Below are 21759 nucleotides of genomic sequence, written 5' to 3'. Positions count from 1 at the left end.
CCCTCTCTCTGTGTCATACAGGCCCATACTGGGGTGTGGGGTGTCCGGGAGGAGACTCTAATCTTAGTCGTGCAGCACCCAAACATCCTCTGCTGCAGTGTCTACAGATAAAGCACACGGATCGACTTGCGTTTGCCTATCACATGATACAAGACAAACCCTACGTATGTAAACACTCGTTCTGAGAAATAAAGGAAATTAAAGAGCGAGCGAGACCTTTTTATAGTCCCTGGGTGAGATGAGCACAGTTAAAAGCAGCATTTGTTCATGTTTGCTTTATTAATAACAACTGATGGAAAAATAACTCCACTCCAAGGAGGGGGCATCTGAAAGGTTACAGCAACTATTATTTCTCATCAGTGTCCCGCACTCATACATGTGTAAGCTCTTGAAGGCGTTTGCAGCCTGCAAGCATATGCTTAAAGCCCATGTGTTGTGGGGACAGTCAAGCTATCGATTATTAAAACACACTCACAGTTATCTTTTAAGTTCTTTAAAACTGATGCTAATATGTGACGTTCCGCTTGCATGACGCACACGTGTGCCCTTGCTGAACTGGGAGAACCACATGCAACCGTAGGCTAGTTTCACTACTGTGAAATATTTCCTCTAAGGAGTAATTTTAGCATTATTTGCAATATAAAACAGAAACTGAGATATTCTTACAATTTAAACCATAAATTACACAGGAATTAAGGTTCTGGCTCTGTTGGGTGGCTGGCACTGACTCTTTCTGCTACTCGTCTTTGCCCGTACTTAAAGAACTCAAGCTCATTTGCTTATGTTAAACTGGTTAAACCTTTTACCTAGACGTCCTTTCAGTAACTGTTCCTGGCAGATTTTTTGATCCAATTAAAGTCTTCCTACTTGGACTCTTCACATTTTCAAGATGTAAGCACTCCCAAAAAGTTGTTATAACAGTGTCAGCTTTAAGCCTCTTAAATTTTAACTTCTCTTTGTCACATTTGTGAGCTAAATAGTTTCAAGTTCTGAGCTTTTGCTCAGACAAAAATAAGACAAGTGTGAAGCTGTGATTGTTTCCCTGTGTTGGGGTCATTTCGTACATTAGAAAGCACATTTAGTTCCCTAACATTTGTGAGCATTAGATACTTTCTTTGTGGTTTGTCGTGGATTAAATCTAATAGAATGGCAAAATAATCTGAATAGTTTTTGGAAACCAAGCTCACAGTTGGCTAACTGGAATAAAATTCATTTAATTAAAAGTAGAAGAGCCAATATTGACCAAAAGTGTCAATAGCAAAAATGCCACTTGCAAACTAACTCAAATGACATATTTATTCATCAGCTGGAATGATGTCAAAGGTGATTTTTGTTTTTTTCATATTTGAATCTCATCCACATGCGTTCAACGCGCTGTCATCCCTTACACCTGACCAAGCAACAACAAGACCCGAGGATACTCACATTCCTTTGTCCCCATACGTGTTAAAGAACTCCATGTGGTTGCAGGCTTGGATCCAGCCGATGGTCCACGTCTCCTTAGCTGCTACTGGTGGCACCAGTATCCGGGCGTTCGCTCGAAAGTGCGGCGTCCGGTAGCGCAAGACCACGCCGGATGTCTCGTCGATGCTGGTGGGGTTGGAGTCGATAGTAGCGTTCAGCTCCAGGATGACGATGCTGTCTCGGAAACTCTTGGGCTTACATCTGATACTCTGGATGCAGCCCATTGCATTAAATAGCAACACAGTCCACAAGAACGTCCAGCAGTCTGGAGGAGAGGAAAGACGCATGGAAACAAGCAAACGATCACCACAGTTGGCTCCACATCATGTTTCCCCAACAGAGAAGAAAAAATGGTTTACCAGCACAAAGAAAGTATTTATATGAAGCAATGTTTCTCACGAAAAGCCATGCATTCTTTTTCTTTTATCCAAAACTACAAAAGAAGGCAGGCCTAGAAAATCTTCGCAACAGAGCGCATGCTTCCCAGTGCGTGAACGCAACTTCACCAAAACCGGCTCTGGCACCAGAAATGTTCTTATCCGAGCGCAGATGTTTTCATGCTGCCAAAGTTACAAGACACTGCCACACAAAGTTCTGGCCTTTGGGCAAAGTGGGTCCATTTGGAAAGGTTCGTGGCATGTATGAGCTAAATAATTAACACACGCAAAAAAAAACTACTTGTGTTACAGCTTGGCATCAGATTCTCCTTTGCGTGTGCACTCAAAAGATATAACCCTGTGACTGCGTCCAGCTGGTGACGAGAATCCTAATCACAAATATTGGAGGTTTTCAAGAGTGGACGCCCACAGTTTAAAATGCCTCTAGTGTAACGCGGAGCAGCCGAAAGTCCGTTTAACAAAAGCGTAAAATGTTCCACCAAACTTAAAATATTGGCTTCAGTTTCTCATAAGGAAAAGTACCATTGAACGCTACATCTGCGAAACAGAGGTTCTCGCAGTGCAATTACGAACTGAGGTCTGTTTTTTTTTTTTCTTTCCCGTTTTTAAAGCCGACAAAGCAACATGCAAAAAAAAAGAAGAAAAAAAAGTCTACCTATAAAACAATTCACTGGAAAGTCTCCACTGAATTGTTTGGGGCGAAATCCTGGAGAAATTCAGCGTAAACGGCGGCTCGCACAGTTCTCCGGTCACAGAGGTAATTCCGTTATCTCCTTCCACAACCGATCCCGTTATTTATTTCTTCGTCCCCTTCTCTCCCTTTTCCTTCCAACTGCAAACAATTTCAGCGTCCCGTTAACAGAGGTAGCATTTCTCCGAGCGCTGACAGTCTGGTCGAGTTTGAGACTGAGCACCGCAACATCCAAAAGGACGGCGCCGGGTCAACTTTTGCGACCATTCCACGGGATCAGGTGTCAAACTAAATAAAAAATAATAATAATATATAGATACAAAATATGTATAATGCAGCTCTGATGGAAGAAATTCCAACTGTTACATAGTTCGACCGAGCGGACAGCTGCAGTGCTCCGAGAGATGGGCTGCAGTTCAGCCTAAATTCCTGCACAAGCTGTCATTTCTCCGCGCTCGTCCCATCTCTGCCTCGGCAGGTTCACCCCGACACGCATTGGTCTATCTGAGCTGCCTGGGAAGCAGCTTTTAGTAGTCTTCCTGACGACACTTCCGCTCTGCGAGTGTTGCAAGCATGCTGGGAAATGGAGGCTAAAGGTCCCTCATTTTGAGAAGGTTATAATTATAACTGATAACATATAATTAGTAAGTGATTTTTGAGAGCCTAAAAGAGCCCCCACAGGTAACTTAAGACACGTGTCCGCTCTCTTTGGGTGGTATTGAAAATTTGGACACAGACAAATGAAATCATCTTTGTGGGGTTTTTGGAAATGTCTTTCCACTGACTAATCAGTGGATCACAGTCAGCTTTAAATAAATTATAAATGATTGATAAATTTTGATTTATTTATGTATTTTGCTGTAGTGTGGCAGTAGCAGACAACAAATGGTCTGATCGGTGCGATAAATTCTGTAAAAATGTAGGTTGTGTGCTCATCGCTTTTTCTTTTCTTTTCTCTCTTTTTTTTTTTTTTTTTTTTTTTTTTTTTTTCTTGTTTTTACCATTCATTTCTGAACATTTGAAATTGTTTCCGTGGCCCTCCATAAGCCCTGCCCCCTGTCTTTGTGTGTAATAAAGCCGAATGCGGGGTTTCTGTGCGTTCTGGCGCTGTCTGTTTAAGCACCTTGGAGAACTCCGCTGTCCGCGCTGGAGCGCAGCGCCCAGGCTGAATCGGGAATCGTGCGTAAGTTACGTCAAATCCGCCAGGAACAAGCAAACGCTGCACTGCCTGCGCTGCGCTGCCTTGTCTTTTCCCTTTTCTTGTCGATGGTTTGGTGATTGTCAACTTTCCTCTGATTTTGCGCGGATCGCTTTATATACGTGAACGTCCTCTCTGTATATCGGAGAGGATTTAGAGAGATGTGCGCGCTCCCGTGCTCTCCCTTCTTCGCTCGGTAAGATGACAACGCCGTGTCTTTCGTAGTCTCTTTACACAGTGTTTTTCTTTCTTCTTTTGTTTTAAATTTGCACTGAGCTTGATTTCCACCAAAAGCACGCGCAGTGAGGCACCTGTTAGTGGTGTATCGGTGCGTAACGAAATGCTCATGTTGTAATTTTTATCTCCGTGCTTTAGATCGTGTTTCTCTGGATTGGACGGAGCAGATGCTATTCAATACACTCTTCCTCCCCGCATGGCATAAACACCACAGACAACGTGCATTCCAGCGTGTCTAAATATATCTATTAAGGCCACAGGAGGTGGGGGAGGAGTGGTGTAGGGAGGGGAGGGGGGTTTATCCTGGGACATTTCACTGTCTTGCACCACTTGCATTATCTTCTGAAGATTGGCAATCGGTTATTATAGCCACAGAAGAAAACTTGGCCCCAACACCCCCAGTATGCCCTCCAGTGTGAGATCCAGGGCGCGGGAGAGAAACAGCGTCCTGGGCAGACCTGAGTTTATGTCCCTCAACCATCAGCCCCTCTGTAGCGGCGGGGGCCCCGCTGAGAGCCGAGGCAGCTCAAGGCGACTGGGTCAAATCAAGCACCAAACAAGTCAGCAGAGTGAAGAACCTACCGACAGAGGCAGCAGGGACAGAAGAGAGTCCACCAAAATGCCAGAGGAAGACTGCATGCAGCTGAACCCTTCCTTCAAAGGAATAGCAATGAACTCCCTGCTTGCCATTGACATCTGCCTGTCCAAGCGCATGGGGGTCTGCGCTTACACGTCGTCCTCCTGGGGAGGCTGCCGCTCCATGGTTGCCCTGTTGGCTCTCACGGGGCATGGCATCACGTGGATCATTGGCACTATCGTGTGTCTCACACGGAGTAATACCCTGGCTGGACAGGAGGTCCTAGTCAACCTGCTGCTGGGTAAATGCCACACCACACTCACCAACCTCTGTCGTTCAGTACCCAAAATGCACCACGCAGCCATACCTGGCACCCACAGTGACACAGTGTCTTTCCCGCTTCTGTCCTTCTCACACTTGAAACCAGCCAGCTGTGCCAAAAATGAGCTTGCCAAATGAGTTTCAGTGTATTCGGCCTCCCAGTGCAGGGGTTTATTGACAAACAAGTGTGGGTGACATTTTCTGAAGGCACATTTCACAAGTGTTTATAGACCGTATCTCATCTGCTTAATATTACTTGAACTGCTGCTTTTATAGTAGAGCAATGAGAATCTCAACATTTGATACCTTTTCCCAGTTGTCAATAAGCAACAGAGAGGAAAACCTGCAAATTCAGAAAGAAAAAGACAAAATATCACCTAGTCTCAGTTTTTTTTTTTTTTTTAGTGAAATCACAACTGCGTATTGAGGTTCCTATGCAGGCAATGTAACCTTTATCATTTTCTCATCTAGTAAATCTTCAGTTTTCCGGTTTGGATTTAACTTAACAGTATATTCGAATCAAACTGGTAACACAGCACAGTCTAATACTGCTGCAGTCAAAGCAGTCAATCATTCAAGCAAAAGTTGTCTTTTGCAGTATGTTTCTGTCAAATTGTATCACTCAGCAATTACTCAGAACCTTCTGAACCGTCTTCATTAAAACTTATGAATCTGAAATCTGTGGGCAAGATTCTTTCCACCGCAGGTTTTCTGGTTCCTATTTGTACTCTGTTTGTAGTTCGAGTAGTCTAATCAACTGACCAACCACGTCTGAGGTGCCTCTGATTGCATATAGGGTTAAACTGTATGTGGCAAGAGCAAAAGAGAGACTTCATCTGCTGAAACTCAACCTGGAAACTGCCTTTCTTTGATCTGTCTGCATTCATTGGAACAGGAAGTAGACAGGAAGTTCTTGTTGTACTGAAAGCCCGGACAAATTGACCCATGCCCCCAAAGGCAAAATCAGCAGTCATACATAACAATAACAACTTTATATGTATAGCACTTTTTAAAACAAACAGTTACAAAGTGCTTCACAATTTGGATAAAAACACTTAAAAAAGTCTAAATGGTTACACATGCAAACACAGAGTCAAGCCAACAGGCTTTCATTCATTCCTACATACACACATGTTAGCAGAACAGAAGGTCACAGATAATGGGCAGAAGATTAAAGATCTGCAGTTAAGAAGGGCAGTAACTGCTGGACTTAGAGGCTTTGAGGGCTGTGATTTAGAGGGCAAAGGAATTAGATGATTAAGTCCGGAAGTAGAAATTTGATGAAAATGAGACGGTTTGCTTCTGTGCCTTTATAATTACAGGGATTGGTAAAAAAAACGGCAGCATCAGTGAAATATGAGGTTGGTGAAATACTATAACTGGGTCTTTTTGTTTTAAATTGTGATCTTGGTTTATTAAAACGGATAATGGGCATTATGAACACAGGAGGGCAATCCGGCATACTCAGTTGGTGAGGCCTGAAAGGGGAGCTGCTAAATAAAACACAACTAATCATTACCAGACTAGCTGCTGTCATGCCAAAAAGTGATTTCTGTTGTTTCTGTGTTTTTCATGTGTAATATTGTTGTTTATAATGGCAAATAGGCTGTAGTGAACAAGATTAAGAAAGAAGTTATATATAAAATTAAAAAACTGCCTGTTTTGAAAGCGTCTTTATGATTCTGACATGACATTATAATCTATCCAGTCCTTTTTGGCTAATTAGAAAATCTTTATGGAACTATTATCTTATATTTGTTGCCCTCTTGGCCGGCTCACTCTTGAAAGGGACATTTCTAACGCCAGTGAAACTTTTAACCCGGATAAATGCAGGATAGAAAAAAGTCACTTTGCCAAAAACTGATTGCAGCTTCTGTCTTGTGACAGGAATTTGCTCTGTGACCCAAAATAACTTTATATGTTAGACAGATTATATACCAACAAGTCATTTACAACAATTTAAATACTTTTCTTTTTTTTGCCAAATAGGGGAAAATCAGTTTTTGGCATGACAGATTAAGGCTGTGTGTTCTTACGCAAGAGAAGTGCATAGTCCTTACTTTGTGCCCGGAAAGGAGAATGCTGTAACTGTAGCATCCTACGCTGGGATGAGGTCCGTTTATTTGGCTTCATGGTGGGGTGGCCGGCCGCTCTGGTGTCATCAGCCACCAGGGGTGGAAAAGCTGCAGTGTTAGCAGGCATTGTTTCTGGGTCCACACCCGCTTGGCCGTCCACATGGAGTAAGTTGTCATCAGGCATTGCTGTGTAGCAGCTGGAGAGGTTCAGGCTGGGTGGAGAAACAGCACCACTCTGATCCCTCAGGCAGCTATGGACCATCACTTCAGCCCGGGACGACTGATGGGTAGGTGTCGAGCAGGAGGAGGGCTGAGGACCGGTGACAGTGTCCCACAGCGCAGTGTCCTGGCTGCATTGAGTGAAGCAGACTTTTTAGTTTGACCATGCGTCACATCTATGAAGCTGGACAACAGTGAGTCCTTCACATTAAGTTCTTTCAATTCGAGACCCTTCAAATATCCTCTTTTGAAGTTTTTATTTGTGTTCATGAGCAGTTTATCAATGTTTCCAATCAGGGTTGCCATGGTACAGTGGAACAGTATGTACAAACAATGCAAAGGCCCAGATTCCTAAGAATAGGTTCACACGTTGCTCTTACAAGTCCTGTTACTGACTCAGTACTGGGTTATTGTTTCCATCAGTAACTACATAAAGCTTTACTACAGCACATTTAATATTATCCTGCAGCAAAATTTTGATCTCACTACATCAGATCAAAATTTTCTGAAAGTCTGGGGGACCTGTGTGTATGCTTGTTCATGTGCAGGCATGCACACATAAACACAGTCCCAAACACAGATTAAAGACCAAACAGAAACACAAATCTTGTGTAGCTGTAGCTGCATTGAGCTCTGAGTGGGAGCTATTAAATCTCTGGATTTGGGACACTGTTGAATTGTGTTTGGGACTTTTTTTTTTGCCCCAAGTGCTTGCTCAATATTTGTTGGTTGCAGGATAATTTCTGGTCTGTTGAAGTCTGTCGGGAGAAAATATCCCAACATGGTCAACAGAGGGAAGAGGAATTAATGTTAAATACTCGCTGAAAGTATGTTTTGTTTTTATCTATCGGGGAAACTAATCAGCCATGACTGGTCTGTCGGGATTAGTTTGATTCAGCCCACTGTTGCAAACACGTGGTGCTGTGCAGCGTAGAAATGTTTCTCCTTTAGGTTTTAAGTTGGTTTACTCGCACGCAACCTGGGACCTTCTCAAAGACTATTAAACATGTCAGAGACGTGTCTTAGCTGTGGAGGGGATGTTCCTATTTTTATCAGGTGTGGTTTGTGTGTGTGTGTGTGGCTTTGTTTCTACTTTTAAAGTACTCAAGTTTATTTCATGTTATATTATCATCTATATGGTTCTGTTAAGCATGCAGGTAAGATTGCAACATTATTGTCAGCATCCATTTCACCGCTATTACAAGGCTGAATGAGAGAGAGTCCGGTGTGCTCTGAATAACCATCTCTCTGTGCCGAGGCCTGTGTGCAGGGTGACAGTAACAAACAGACAGGATTAGGTCATGCTCACCCAGCTGTTGTCTCTAATTAATTTTTCATCATGCTTGATGGAACAGATAGCTCAGTATTAAGCTTTATGTTTCAAGGGGCTTACCTGTGTAGCCCTCCTTCCCTTCTTTTTGTCTTTTGAGAAGCAATAAATGAATGGTGTTTTTTGATGTTAAACACATATAGACAAAGCATTTGTGAAGTATCTCAGTGTTGCAGCGCAGGGGATGTCTGTTTGAGATGAAAATATGAGATATCACTGGTTTTCACAACGGAAATTTCAACAATCTTTCCACTTTTAGCTGTTTAGGTGGATTCCCCAAAGCTCTTAGTTTGATTACCAGCTCGACTTTCACTATATGTCACCCCCCTGCTCCTTTGTTCTTGTATTTCGTGTCTTTCTCGCATTGTACTTTCCAATAATGGCAAAAATGGCACAAAAAACACTGTGCCTCCATGCCGCCCCCTCCAATACAAAAAACCTTATATAAATACATGTAACCTCCCTTGTTGAAAAGTAAATGTGAACAATAGCAAACATAGAAAAATGGCTTGCTGTGGTCATTACTGTGTTTTACATCTATGTAGAGTATATAGAGCAGGACTATAAGTCCATGTGAGCTGACTAATCACAGTGTGTATGTTAGAATACGCGACAGACTGACTACTCCTTCTGTTTCTCAGCAGCGCGTAGCAGCCTGACCTACTGTCTGCTCACGCCTGCTACACTTCCTAGAATCGGAGTTTCCACCCTCAAACGGCAAATCTAAGTTCATCACCTCAAATCTTAGATGACGTACTTCTGAAAACGAACCACAATGCTGACCGCAGGTTTGCAGACAATCTTTCACGGCAGGAGCACAGAGAAAATCTTAGTTTGTCTGCAGTGACAGCAAACCTTAGAGAACCTCAGTCGCAAAGAGACTTGTGCTTACAGCCGATACGATGCGTCACCGTTTGGCTCCAAGCACCGTCCCCGTCTGCTGAGATGGCACAATGGGGCCGTGCAGCAAAGACCCCAAATGTCCTTCCATTGCACCTCTACTCAATATCAGTTGGCATCTTATGTCTCATTTTATTTTAACTATAACAAAATTTTACCTCCCAATTGGTGATATTTCCAAGTTGTAGGCCTTTGAGGTACTTTTTTTTTCTCTATAACCAACACTAAGCGTCAGTATTATGGGATATATTATTGCTTCATTAACAAAATGATGACACCAATTTGATGTCTGTGACATAGAATCAAGCATTGGTACTGTGGATGTTTTAGTGCGGCTGCTTATGAAAGGTCTCCTCTTTTTTTTATCTGCATTTTGATTCCAGGCTCATCTTCAATCTGTCAAATGATTTTCTGTCATATTTTAACACTCATCGTTGGTGTTCTGTGTAAGAGCTGGGAATCATCACACTGATCAAACATCTTTAGTCAGTGGATGAGCCAGCAGACGAGGTCCTAGCAACTGGAATTCCCCCTTCTAAAGTTTAGAAAATTCAGTAAAAGAGACCTGTTATTTTACGCCAAAACAAATCTGTAACAAGCCCAAAAAGCAATGAAGCCACAAATTGCAAATAGACCGTGTGAGACCCTGTAGGGCTTGTAACTGGGAAAAAATTCACTGCATGAGTGTAAAATTTAAACAGACTAAATTCACTGTGCAGAACAATTCGTCTGATTCTGAGAGAACTTTTTCAGATTTAGTTGATTTTATATGCATGGACACATTGTATTGCCTTTAATGAGCTGAGATTGATTTTGAAAGAACAGTCCCTTTAGGATAGCAAGTATTAGAGCAGTATAACTAGTACCTCAGACACTTGACAGTTATTTAGCGTAGGCTTGGTTTAGTGAGTGTGAAGATGGCTTTAAATGGCTTTATTGATGGTCAGAGTAGAAATATTTTTGGGGAGTGCTGTGGAGTTATAAAAGGCGTCTCCGAATGTCTGGTATGTGAAGCAAATGTTACTCGCTGGTTAGTACTAGTCACCGAAATATCTACTTACACATTTACTGCAGTTGTTCTGTTTTATGTGAAGACTAACAAATGGACCAATAGTTATATAAAACTGATTATTGAGTTGATGTCCATTTGATTTTTTTTTTAAAGCTACATCCATCCCCATTAATCATCTCACACCTTAGAGATGTCCAGTTAGGAGAGACAAAGTAAAACCACTCACAGTGGTTGTTTTTCCGCAAAATGATCACATTTACCTTAAAATCAATGTACATATCACCAGTAACACCTCTATACTTCTCTGAATATGGTTTCAAGCGATGATCTTTTACTTGTACCATGATGCAAGTCAGGTACTCCTTTAACCATTTTCTTTGACTTTCACTGCATATTCATACTAACTGTCTGCTTTCTTTATGTCATGATAGCCCTCATCCTTGACGTGATGACCGTGGCTGGAGTCCAGAGATTGGTGAAACGGAGAGGACCCTGGGAGATGACACCGAGCTTCCTGGACTGCGTCGCCATGGACGTGTACTCTTTCCCCGCTGCCCACGCCAGCCGAGCTGCCATGGTCTCCAAGTTCTTGCTGTCCCACTTGGTGCTGGCTGTGCCGCTTCGCATCCTGTTGGTGCTGTGGGCCTTCCTAGTGGGCATGTCCCGGGTGCTCTTGGGCAAGCACCACCTAACAGATATGGTGTGCGGCTTTGCGCTTGGCATGCTCCATTTTAGCCTAATGGAGACGGTGTGGCTCTCATCAAACACCTGTCAGACTCTTATTTCCATAAGCACGCTGAGCTGGAGCCCCTTTTTCTGAGCTTTTTACTAGCACACATGGCTTGTTTAACCTTGCAATATCAAACACACAGACGGGTGACAAATTAAAGGAAACACTTGCTGCCAGAACAGCCTTAATGCACCTCGGCTTTGTTTCAACAAGACTTGCATTCTTCTGTTCATGATGAAGGCTCAAGTCTTTGGGGTTTTCCTTTAAATTGTCACCTCTGCGTTGGTTAAAGTTGCAAAGCAGGTTTTCGTTGCAGGCTGCAAGCAGGAACCCACTAATATTCAGATCCAGATGCTGACTTGCATGCAATTCCTAAACCAGGAAGCTCGCAAGACCTTCATAACGCTTTACAAGTTCTAGTATGACACTGCTTCATAGTTTTAACAAAACACTAACAGCCACAAGCAAAATAAAATATCTGCAGACTGGCTACAGGTTTTCTTGAAAGTGTACATGAAGGAAAAGTGGTTTGGATTTTTTCAAAAGACTTTCATTCATATTCATTTATTATTTAACTTCTATCAAGGACACCAAACTCCATTGGATCTCATTTTTTTCTCTCTTTTATTTTAGGAGAGTTAAACACAGAAGCCACAGCTGAACACTGAAATTTGGAGTTATATTGTTGTATGTAACATTCAAGTATATATGAAAGTAAGGCAGTTTGGATAGTCTACATTTTTTTATAAGTGGCATGACTGTTCTGTTACAATTGTGTATTTCTTTTGCTCGTATGTTTATCATATTTGAAGTTTTTTTTAAATTAAGCTGTTTATGTACAATTATCACCCAGAATTTTTTTTTCTTACCCTTTCAAGTATAATTTCTATCAATGTGCCATTTGTGATTTAATGAGTTTAAATCATTTTTAAAGCTAATATTTCTCCACAGCACTTTCATTAAAGGTCTTTAATGATTCATTAAAATCTCTAAATCAGCTGATCATAAACTGTTTATGGCAGTGAAACTATTTCTATGCCTCACTAAAAACAAGTGCACGTGTGTGGGAACATATGCATACGAAGCAGAAGCAAACATTGGTTTGAAATATCAGCTGTGGACATGTTATGCCTTTTTTTATGGCTTTGAATGAACTCTGCCATCATTTCATTGGTTTAGTATGATTAAACAGTTTAGTGTACGTGAGTATGTGCTGTACAGGGATCTGTATATGATGTTTTTACTATGTTGTTCTATCTCAATAAAATGAAATGAACCGTTAGGAAAATGCAAATGTGTTTTATTTAGTTTTGGTAAGAGGATGCCACTAGCAGTCCAAATTTGTTGTTTTCATGTATATGTGCCTGTGGGTGTTTGGGATTGCTGCTCTATTCTGTCTGTGATTAAAGATTTGGGCAGATCTGTCACAAGCAGAATGTGGGGGGAAAAAATATTTATTACAATTAATAGGATAAATGTTGCTTTCTGTTTACCAGTAGCTTATTTGTCTGCTCTTAAGACAACTTTCCAAAAAAAAGTAGTTTTAATTACTTCAGACTTCACAAGGATTGTAAAATGCCCCACAGCTCAAGAAAATTAAGTTATGGATTTCCATAGGGATGTCATACGGAGAGGGCTATTCATTTGGAAAGCCATTTTACACCATTTCTTTCCAGTGGACACGTTTCACTCTTTTTCAACCTCAGCTCTTTACATGTTATAACTTTACTCTTCTCTGTGACTTGCCAATGGATAAACAACAGCAAAAGCATGAGGGGCTCACAGACCAGTTAATAATAATAATGGATTGCATTTATATAGCGCTTTTCTAGGCACCCAAAGCGCTTTACAATTCCACTATTCATACACTCACATTCACACACTGGTGGAGGCAAGCTACAGTTGTAGCCACAGCCGCCCCGGGGCAGACTGACAGAAGCCAGGCTGCCATATCGGCCCCTCTGGCCAACAGTTACACCACACATTTTGCACACTGCCTCCATCCACAACAGATGAGATGGAGATAGTCAAGACAACCTGCTGACATTCAAACTGAGCATCAGAATTTAAGTGACTTTAAACATGGCATGGTTGTTGGTGCTAGTCACGCTGGTCTCAGCATTTCAGAACTGTTGATCTACGGGGATTTTCCTACACAGCCAGCTCTATGGTTTACAGAGGATGGCTTGAAAAACAGATGATATCCAGTTAGCGCCAGTTCAGGACAGAGGAGAATGGTCAGACTGCTTTGAGCTGATAGGAAGACAAAATGACTCAAATAACCACTCACCACAGAAGAGCATCTTGGAACGCACAACACGCCAAACCCTGAGGCAGCTGGGGTACAGTAGCAGTAGACCACTCCCGTCAGCTTAGAACAGAAACTGGTACACAAGCTCACGAAACCAGACAGTAGGAGGCTGGAGAAACAAAACATAAACAAAACAAACTTCCTTGATTGGATGAGTCTTGAGTTCTGCTGATGACGCACCACGTCACAAAGTTCAAGCTTCTTAAACCGGTTTCTTGAACATGACAGTGAGTTCACTGTACTCCAATGGCCTCCACAGTCTCCAATCCAATAGAGCACCTTTGTGATCTGGTGGGACAAGAGACATCAAGGATGTGCAGCCAACAAATCTGGAGCAAGTGTGTGACACTGTCATGTCAATATGGACGTAACTCTGAGAACTGCTTCCAGCACCTTGCTGAATCTATAGCATGAAGAATTAAAGCAGTTCTGAAGGCTGAAAGAGGGGGTGCATTCCAATACTAGCAAGATGTGGCTGATGAGTGTGCATAACATGGGCACTACAGCCTCCCATCAACCTAAAATTACTTAATGAAAAAGAGATTTAATTTTTTAATTAATTTTTCCTGTATTATCACAATTATAGATTAAAATGCTCTGGGTGCATGGCAGGCCACAGTCTGCCTTTAAACATTAATGAAGTATTTAATAGTATAATAAACTCAATCTCACAAAGCCATAAAATGAAATTGCACGACTGAATATGCAACATAAATTAATATTTTAATTTACACAAATTAAATGAGACCAAAAATAGACAGGAATATCCAAGATTACGCTTACTCGACAGAGTTTTTATCCAGAAATCACACTTTAATGTGCCGATTCAGACTACTGTTCATACTTCATACCCTTACAGCTCTCCTGTCACACTGTTCTTACCTCAGAGGATTTTTATAGGAAACCGCACCAATGCAAAGGAGTGCGCTGTGAAACCAAAAGCAGGAATGAAAACTGATTTCAAAATCAATCAGATTCTCACCTTAATGTTTTTGGAACTGAGGATCTATTGTGAAACTATATGTGCTATTTGAATATTTAACAGAGAGTTTAAGACAGTAAGTGTTGTGCAGAAGAGACAGAAATAGTTTCTTGGACATATATGTTGATCATGGGTAAAATGCTGTCATGCTTCAGTGTGTGACTGTGAATGTTATACACTGAAGCATGAGCATGGGGACTAAAAACAACTGCAGTGCAATAGGCCATAAAAATAATACTGCAAGGCAATGAAAAGAAGCTATGGGGTCATTTGCAGCTTTATGCAGCTTTAATAAAAAGTAACAGGTTAGACAGGTGCGCCCTCTAGAGGACTCTTCTTGACTACACTCCAGGACGTCATATCCAAATACACAGTGGGCTGTGGTGGAATATAGTCCAACCTTTTCCTAATCACCTTTATTTGACTGTGATGGGAAAGGTCAGGAGAAACGATTTAAAGGGCTTAGGAAAAGAGAACTGTGGTGCTCAGAGAATCTGACTTTGCTGAACACGACTGTGCGGACAGATGGATACAAAAAGTGCATCTCAGATTTGATCCCAGGAGTTTTACCACATTGTGTCATGCAAGGACAACCTGGTGAAGGTGTACTTATTATCTTTGTGGCTTGTACCCCACACACCTATCCTGAACCCTAATGCTATGTTAGCTTTTTATGTATTTATAATATTAATTCACACACTTGGGCTTGCATTTTTATAGGTTTACTGCTCACTCATAGCTTCATCGAGCTCACATCTGCACATATTGCCACCTCTGAGTCATCAGTTAACCTAACATGTATGTCTGGACTGCAGGAGGAGAACAGAGCATGCAGAGGAAACCTGCCACATAAAAAGGGCTCCTCAGTGAAGGTTTGGAGGGAGATTTTCAGATGCGTACATGGGCCACGGCTGTCTTTAGTCTGCTTTATACCATATTTTAAATTTGAATTCAATTTTACAGATTTATGTTTGATGTGGATCTCATTCGAATTTCTGAGTTTCAGAAACTGCCTTCTGCTGGAAGAATCCAAGAACTCATCAATGAATATCCGCGATCCATGATTATAAAAAACAGCTTCTTACCAGGAGTTCAAATAGCAACTCCAAAAATTCAAAACATCCCAGAAAGAGTCAGAGATGTGTGTATCTCTCCATATGCAAAATGCTGTGGCACGATTTTTAACTGGGAGAAGGAAATTTGATCACATCACTCCGATTTTGGCCTCTCTACACTGGCTTCCAATTGAATTTAGAATCCGTTTAAAGTCCTTTTTATTGGTTTTTAAATCTCTAAATGGTCTGGCACCTGTTTATTTGTCTGACTTGTTGAAGCCCCACGTCCCCACTCGTTCCCTTCAGTCAGCTGAGCTGTTGCTGCTTTCGGTCCCAAAGTCACGGCTGAAACTTTAGAGGAGACCGAGCGTTCTCTGTTGCAGCGCCGATGCTTTGGAATAACCTTCCTCTCCATATTAGACAGGCTACATCAGTGCCAGTTTTTAAGTCTTTATTAAAAACCTATTTTTATTCCCTGGCTTTTAACTCTGTGGGTAACTGACATTTGTTTTATTAACTTGATTGCTATGTCTGGTTTCTGCTATCTTATTACTATATGCATATTTGTATTGTACAGCACTTTGGTCTACCAGGTGTGTTTTTAAAGTGCTATATAAATAAATGATGATGATGATGATGATGATGATATGGCATAACAAAGTTATGGTGTGATGACAGAGACCCAATATTGTGCATGTTGTGGCGATACAGAAATTCTTTTATTGCTGCCATATAACTTGCATCATTATAACTGCATTAATAACATTCTTTACAGCATTATTCCATTTAATAATATTTCTTACAGTATTGATATTGCATTAAAGTTGTTGATTGAAGATGTCCATTTGAGGATCCTTCCATTATGTTAACTTTTATTACAAGTACGGTTAGAAGTATTTTATACACATTGCATATTTGTGCTTATTTTGAGTTGATGTTCGGTTCATTAAGGGTCTTAAGCTTCACTGGCATGACTGTCCAGGTGATACATGCTGAGGGAAACTAGAACATAGAAGGATAACTGCAAGGCTTCCACCTTCCTAACTGGCAGACCACAGGCAGTAAGGATGGGCGGACATGTCTCAGCCTCCACCACTCTCAGCACTGGAGCCCCCCAGGGGTGTGTTCTGAGCCCCCTGCTGTACTCTTTGTACACATATGACTGTGTGGCCACTACCAGCTCCACCACCATCATCAAGTTTGCTGACGACACCGTCGTGGTGGGCCTGATCTCTGATAACAACGAGACGGCCTACCTGAAGGAGATTAGGAATCTGGAGAACTGGTGCCAGAGGAACAACCTCCTTCTAAACGTCAGTAAGACAAAGGAGCTGATAGTGGACTTCAGCACAAAGCAGGAGAGGAACTACCAGACCCCCGTCATCAACGAGTGCCCAGTGGAGAGAGTGGACAGCTTCAAATACCTCGGAGTTCACATCACGCAGGACCTGTCATGGTCCTGTCACATCAACACCGTGGTGAAAAAGGCCCGACAGCGTCTCTACCACCTCAGACGCTTGAGAGACTTCCAACTGCCCTCCAAGGTGCTCAGGAACTTTTACTCGTGCACCATAGAGAGCATCCTGGCGGGAAACATCTTAACCTGGTTCGGGAACAGCACCATGCAGGACAGACGAGCTCTACAGAGGGTTGTGCGGTCAGCTGAGCGCACCATCCGCTCCGAGCTCCCTGACCTGCACTCAATCTACAGCAGGCGGTGCTGGACCAAGGCCAGGAAGATCGTGAAGGACCTCAGCCATCCCAACAACGGACTGTTCTCTCTGTTGAGGTCAGGAAAGCGATTCCGCTCCCTGAAGACCAACACAGAGAGACTGAGGAGGAGCTTCTTCCCGCAGGCGATACGGTCTCTCAATCACACCACCACACAGTACTGACCCACACATACAGTTCTTACACACACACTGGACTTTCTGGACTTTGTTTTTGCACAACACTGGTCACTATATTCTTCATTTCCGGTTAATACTTGTACAGCTGCTGTTATTGTGTATATATTATTTATATTTAGATTTCTTCATACATTCTTATATAGTTCTATATTGTGTATTTTGTTGTACAGTTATTTTATTTTCAACTTTAATTTATATATTTTATCTTATTCTCCCAGTTAAATTTACCCTTCATTCTAATTTGTGTTGTACAGTATTTCATTTTTAACCTTAATTTATATTTTATTCCTTCCTAGTTAAATTTACCCTTTTTAATTTTTCATATTTATTTCCTATCTTATTCATAGCCTTTCCTTTTTTTTGTTTTTCTTTAGGTCACGAGCAGTTGTCCAAGCATTTCACTACATATCGTACTGTGTATGACTGTGTACGTGACAAATAAAATTTGAATTTGAATTTGAATTTTTGAAAGGCATGCTTACAACACATATAATCTAGGAATGTGTCAGGCCTGAGGCCTTAACTCATTTGGAGTCTCACTATATTTTACTCTACTTGGCAACAGATGACCAGAGTCAATAATCAGCCCCAGAGACACTGAGGGCTTGAAGTTTATTACCTTGTATGGAAGGTGTTATAGAAAAGAGAAGTTCTATGTCTGTTTATAGCTATTAAAGATGTACAAGATGTACGATTAACTGTGACTAATGTCTGGAACCTCTTTTAATCTGTCATTGACGCCATGGGGGGGCGTGTACCCCACTGCTTTATAAGTGTCCACAACATGTATTTTGGTCAGAAGACATATGTTGATGTTTTCTCCGGGCTGTTAATAAACTCACCGTTTGATTGCACTTTTCTGGGGCCTCCGTGGTTTGTGACACTGCTCTACATTGATCGATTTCGCGACAATGTGGAATGAGTTCCCTCAACGGTTTGAAATAAAGTACTGCATTATCAAGCAGGACAGCCCAGTGGTGATCATGCACTGCTGATCCAGTGGCCTCAAAGGGATTTTTATTTCCTTTGGTGATTCAAAAGAATTTTTGTCTGTGCTCATCTCCCATCATACAGAGGCGCATATCCTTTAACACTCTCAAAGAATCTCTCTTAAGTCTTTTTTTGTACATTAGGATTCCCATCTTCATCAGTGTGTGCAGCATGATTCAATTGTTTGCTCGATCTTCGCTGTTCTCACCTGTGTTCACCAAACCCAGCATGTCTAAAACAGTCTGTAAGAAATGGTTCTTTTAAGAGTGTTGCGCGTGTGTTGAAAGATCCTCATCATTTCCGAGGTTGGTGACTGGTGGATCAGATATATCACTGCGGTTGTGGCATCCAAACAAACCAACATCCTGGAAATATAAGTTAGAGGGACACCATAAACTCATCACCCACATCATACACAGTTGCACTGATCAAACTTCAGTGATTTCATTCTGCAGTTTGAATTTACTTTTCTGGTCTAAGGGTGACTGGATCTGGGTCCACAGTCTGTTACAACTCAAACAATGAGTTATTCCTGTGTACGAGGAAGAAAAAGATCCCATAATAAGCACCTGTGTGTGCACTCTGCAGCATTTTTAAGCAAGTTGCCTCCATTTGATAAAATGGCGTGATCACCATGTGGGATACCTTAACACCATGCAGTTCAGCATCCCTCCAGCATCCTGAGTTTCTGAAGCACAGTTTCTCAGCAGGGGGAAGTGGAACTTTAATATGGAAAAGAGCTCAATCACCAGATTGTTTGCTTCAGGAAACAAGTGACTGTTTGACTATTTGACAACTGTTTTTGACTTTTAATTATTATATGACATTTGCTATTACGAATGTGCCTGAACCCGGAGTACTTATTGCATTCAGCAAAAGGAAATATTGTTATCTGGGATGCTGACAGCACAGAGGTTCTGCATTATATATCAGAATCCATGACAAACTCGTGAGCACGGAGGGAAAAAGGAGGAGGAGATACGGGTAATCTGCCGCTGAAAATGTCAGAAAAATATCTCCATACATGTCTGAGATGGGGTTAGCCCTGATACTACAAGTCAGTGTTGACAGAGCCATCAGATGGCTACATCTATGGCCAGTCAGTGTGGCAGTGCAAAGTGATGGGGCATATATTGGGGCTTGTGTGTGAATGTCGGGCTGTGGACAAACGTAGGTTGCTGTGTGGGCTTTTTTTTGGAGGAGACCAACAGGAGCACAATGATACCCAATTCCCAGCAAAGGAAAATGCTGATGAAGAGGAAAAAGCAAAAGCAAAGAGGAGGCAAAAGTCTCTCAAACTTTAGAGTTTCCAGCAGCACCCCATCAATACCAGACTTTACAGAGGTCTTCGAGAGAATAAGTGAGAAATTACATATGAACACAATGCTAATATTGAAAGTCATCGTGTTAAAATGTTGAATAAGATATTTTTTTATGTTATTATTGTTGTTGTTGTTTTTTAACAGTAATCGCCAACAATCTGTCTAGACGCAAGTCTTATCATTCAGCACCCATCATAAAACACAGTTTGCAGACTCTATCCCAAAGTAACATTTGAAAAAGCCTCGGAAGCCTTTTTAGATTTTTAGTCAGGAGTGTCATTGCCGTTTCTCTCTTCGTGTTCTTTTAAAGACGGTGACGGGCACAGACGCAGCGGCTCACTGCGCCTCACGTTCGGTGCTTTATTTTTTTATATTTTCTACGTGTATATGTGTGAGTGAATGTGTTTTTTACTACTCTACATCGAGTAGAGTCTACTTACAGTCGTCAGGACCTTCTGAGTTTGGGATTACGCTGTGCAAGGAACATTACGTCAGACTATCACCACTTCCACGGCATTCCGGAGGACATAATAAGAACTCCAGGGTCTCTGTGGCTGGTTCTTCCCAGCGGCAAGCCAAAGAGGAAACGTAAACAGAGGAGGCAAAAGCGTGGCTGCAGGGCGGGCCCGCTCGCACGGCTAAAGAAACAACCAGCCACCGCTGAGTATCTCCTCTCCGACGTAGTCAGCGAGTGTGTACGGGACAGCAGCATCCTACTACTCACAGAGACTTGACTGCAGCCTTGAGTTGGCAAGCCGCACGGTCCACCATCACGACAGGAACGCCCACTCCGGTAAGAACCAAGGAGGGGGTTTATACATCTACATCAATGACAGCTGGTGCAAAAACACAAAGACTGTAGACCGCCACTCTTCCCCGGATTTGGAATATCTTACTGTGAAATGCAGACCATTCTACATACTTCGCGAGTTTACTGTCGTCATGGTAACGGCCATGTATGTACCAGCCGATGCTAATGCTAACTCGGCCTTGGAGGAGCTGCACAAGCCAATAAGCAGTCAGCAGAACTCCCATCCTGATGCAGTGCACATTATAGCTGGGGACTTCAACCATGCTGACTTAAAGTCAGTATTCCACATATTTGAACAGCATGTTAAATGTGCAACAAGGGGGAAAAACACACTGGATAAAGCCTACAGCAACATCCAAAAAGGCTACAGAGCAACCCCTCTACCACATCTAGGTTTGTCAGACCACATGTCCATGCTGCTGATCTCTGCATACACTCCTTTTAGGAGGAGAGTCCCCCAGCCAGAAAGACTGTGAAGGTGGCCAGAAGGTGCATCACATCAGCTGCAGGACTGTTTTGAAAGCACAGTGTGTTTGAACACCAGGACCTCGAAGAGCACACAACATCAGTGCTCTCATATATTAACTTCTGTATCGACAGTGTTACTGTGACAAACGTCTCCGAGTGTATTCCAACCAGAAACCTTGGATGACTAAAGAAGTCCAGGTCTTGCTGAAGCAACGTGACGCCACTTTCAGATCCGGTGATGTTATTGCATTACAGTACAGCCAGATCTGAGCTGAAAAGAGGTATCAGAGAGGCCAAGGCAGCGTACAAGAGGCGGATTGAAGACCACTTCAGCAACAACTCACGACAGGTATGACAGGGAGTTCAGAACTAATCAACTACAAACCTGGCAATACCATATTGACTGAGGGCAACGCGATGCTTGCGGAGGAGCTGAAGCACGCTTTGAGGTGAAGGGACTAGAGGCAGCAGCAGCTAAACCATCAGACGGCAGCAACAGCCCAAGCCTCATGGTGCAGGAACATGACGTGAGGCGCACAGTGAGGGCGGTGAACCCCAGGAAGGCCGTCAGTCCAGATGGGGTGACCGGAAGGTTTCCAAAAGAATGTGCAGACCAGCTGGCTGGGATCTTCACTAAAATCTTCAACGCCTCACTGTCCCAGTCCTGCATCCTGCCATGCCTAAAGTCGGCCAAAATTGTCCCACAGCCAAAGCGTACCAACATTTGCAGCCTCAACGACTACTGACCAGTTGCTCTA

General features: G+C 42.4%; 2 protein-coding genes across 4 annotated transcripts in view; one reads left to right on the top strand and one right to left on the bottom strand.

Moving 5' to 3' along the window:
* The window catches only part of fam78ab (family with sequence similarity 78 member Ab), a 29791-nt gene extending 8451 nt beyond the window's left edge, over positions 1–21340 (bottom strand). The window contains exons 1-4 of one of the 3 annotated variants that reach the window (XM_040053305.1): positions 20163–21340; positions 13443–13572; positions 6947–7311; positions 1426–1729 (exon numbers count right to left, since the gene is read on the bottom strand). In XM_040053305.1, the coding sequence (XP_039909239.1) occupies positions 1426–1729; positions 6947–7223 (581 nt within the window). In that variant the 5' untranslated portion in view covers positions 7224–7311; positions 13443–13572; positions 20163–21340. Of the gene's footprint in view, positions 1–1425; positions 1730–2517; positions 3059–6946; positions 7312–13442; positions 13879–20162 lie in introns of those variants that run through there. The other 2 variants (XM_040053306.1, XM_040053308.1) reach the window with 2 other exon arrangements.
* Positions 4288–12440, top strand: LOC120747441 (inactive phospholipid phosphatase 7). Its single transcript, XM_040053309.1, has 2 exons — positions 4288–4866; positions 10854–12440. Exons 1-2 carry the CDS (start codon positions 4392–4394, stop codon positions 11240–11242), a joined length of 864 nt encoding a protein of 287 aa, XP_039909243.1. The 5' UTR covers positions 4288–4391; the 3' UTR covers positions 11243–12440.
* Positions 21341–21759: the final 419 nt, after the last annotated feature.

Source organism: Simochromis diagramma, unplaced genomic scaffold, assembly GCF_900408965.1.
Source record: "Simochromis diagramma unplaced genomic scaffold, fSimDia1.1 OVJJ01000596.1, whole genome shotgun sequence".
Classification (NCBI taxonomy): Eukaryota; Metazoa; Chordata; class Actinopteri; order Cichliformes; family Cichlidae; genus Simochromis; species Simochromis diagramma.
Note: the sequence above shows the minus strand (reverse complement) of the source record. Positions and strands in the feature narration are given on the sequence as shown.

Coding starts and splice junctions, on each gene's coding strand:
- LOC120747441 (XM_040053309.1), top strand. CDS start 4,392: ATGCCCTCCAGTGTGAGATCCAGGGCGCGGGAGAGAAACAGCGTCCTG. Junction 4,867..10,853: donor CCTAGTCAACCTGCTGCTGG/GTAAATGCCACA, acceptor ATGTCATGATAG/CCCTCATCCTTGACGTGATG.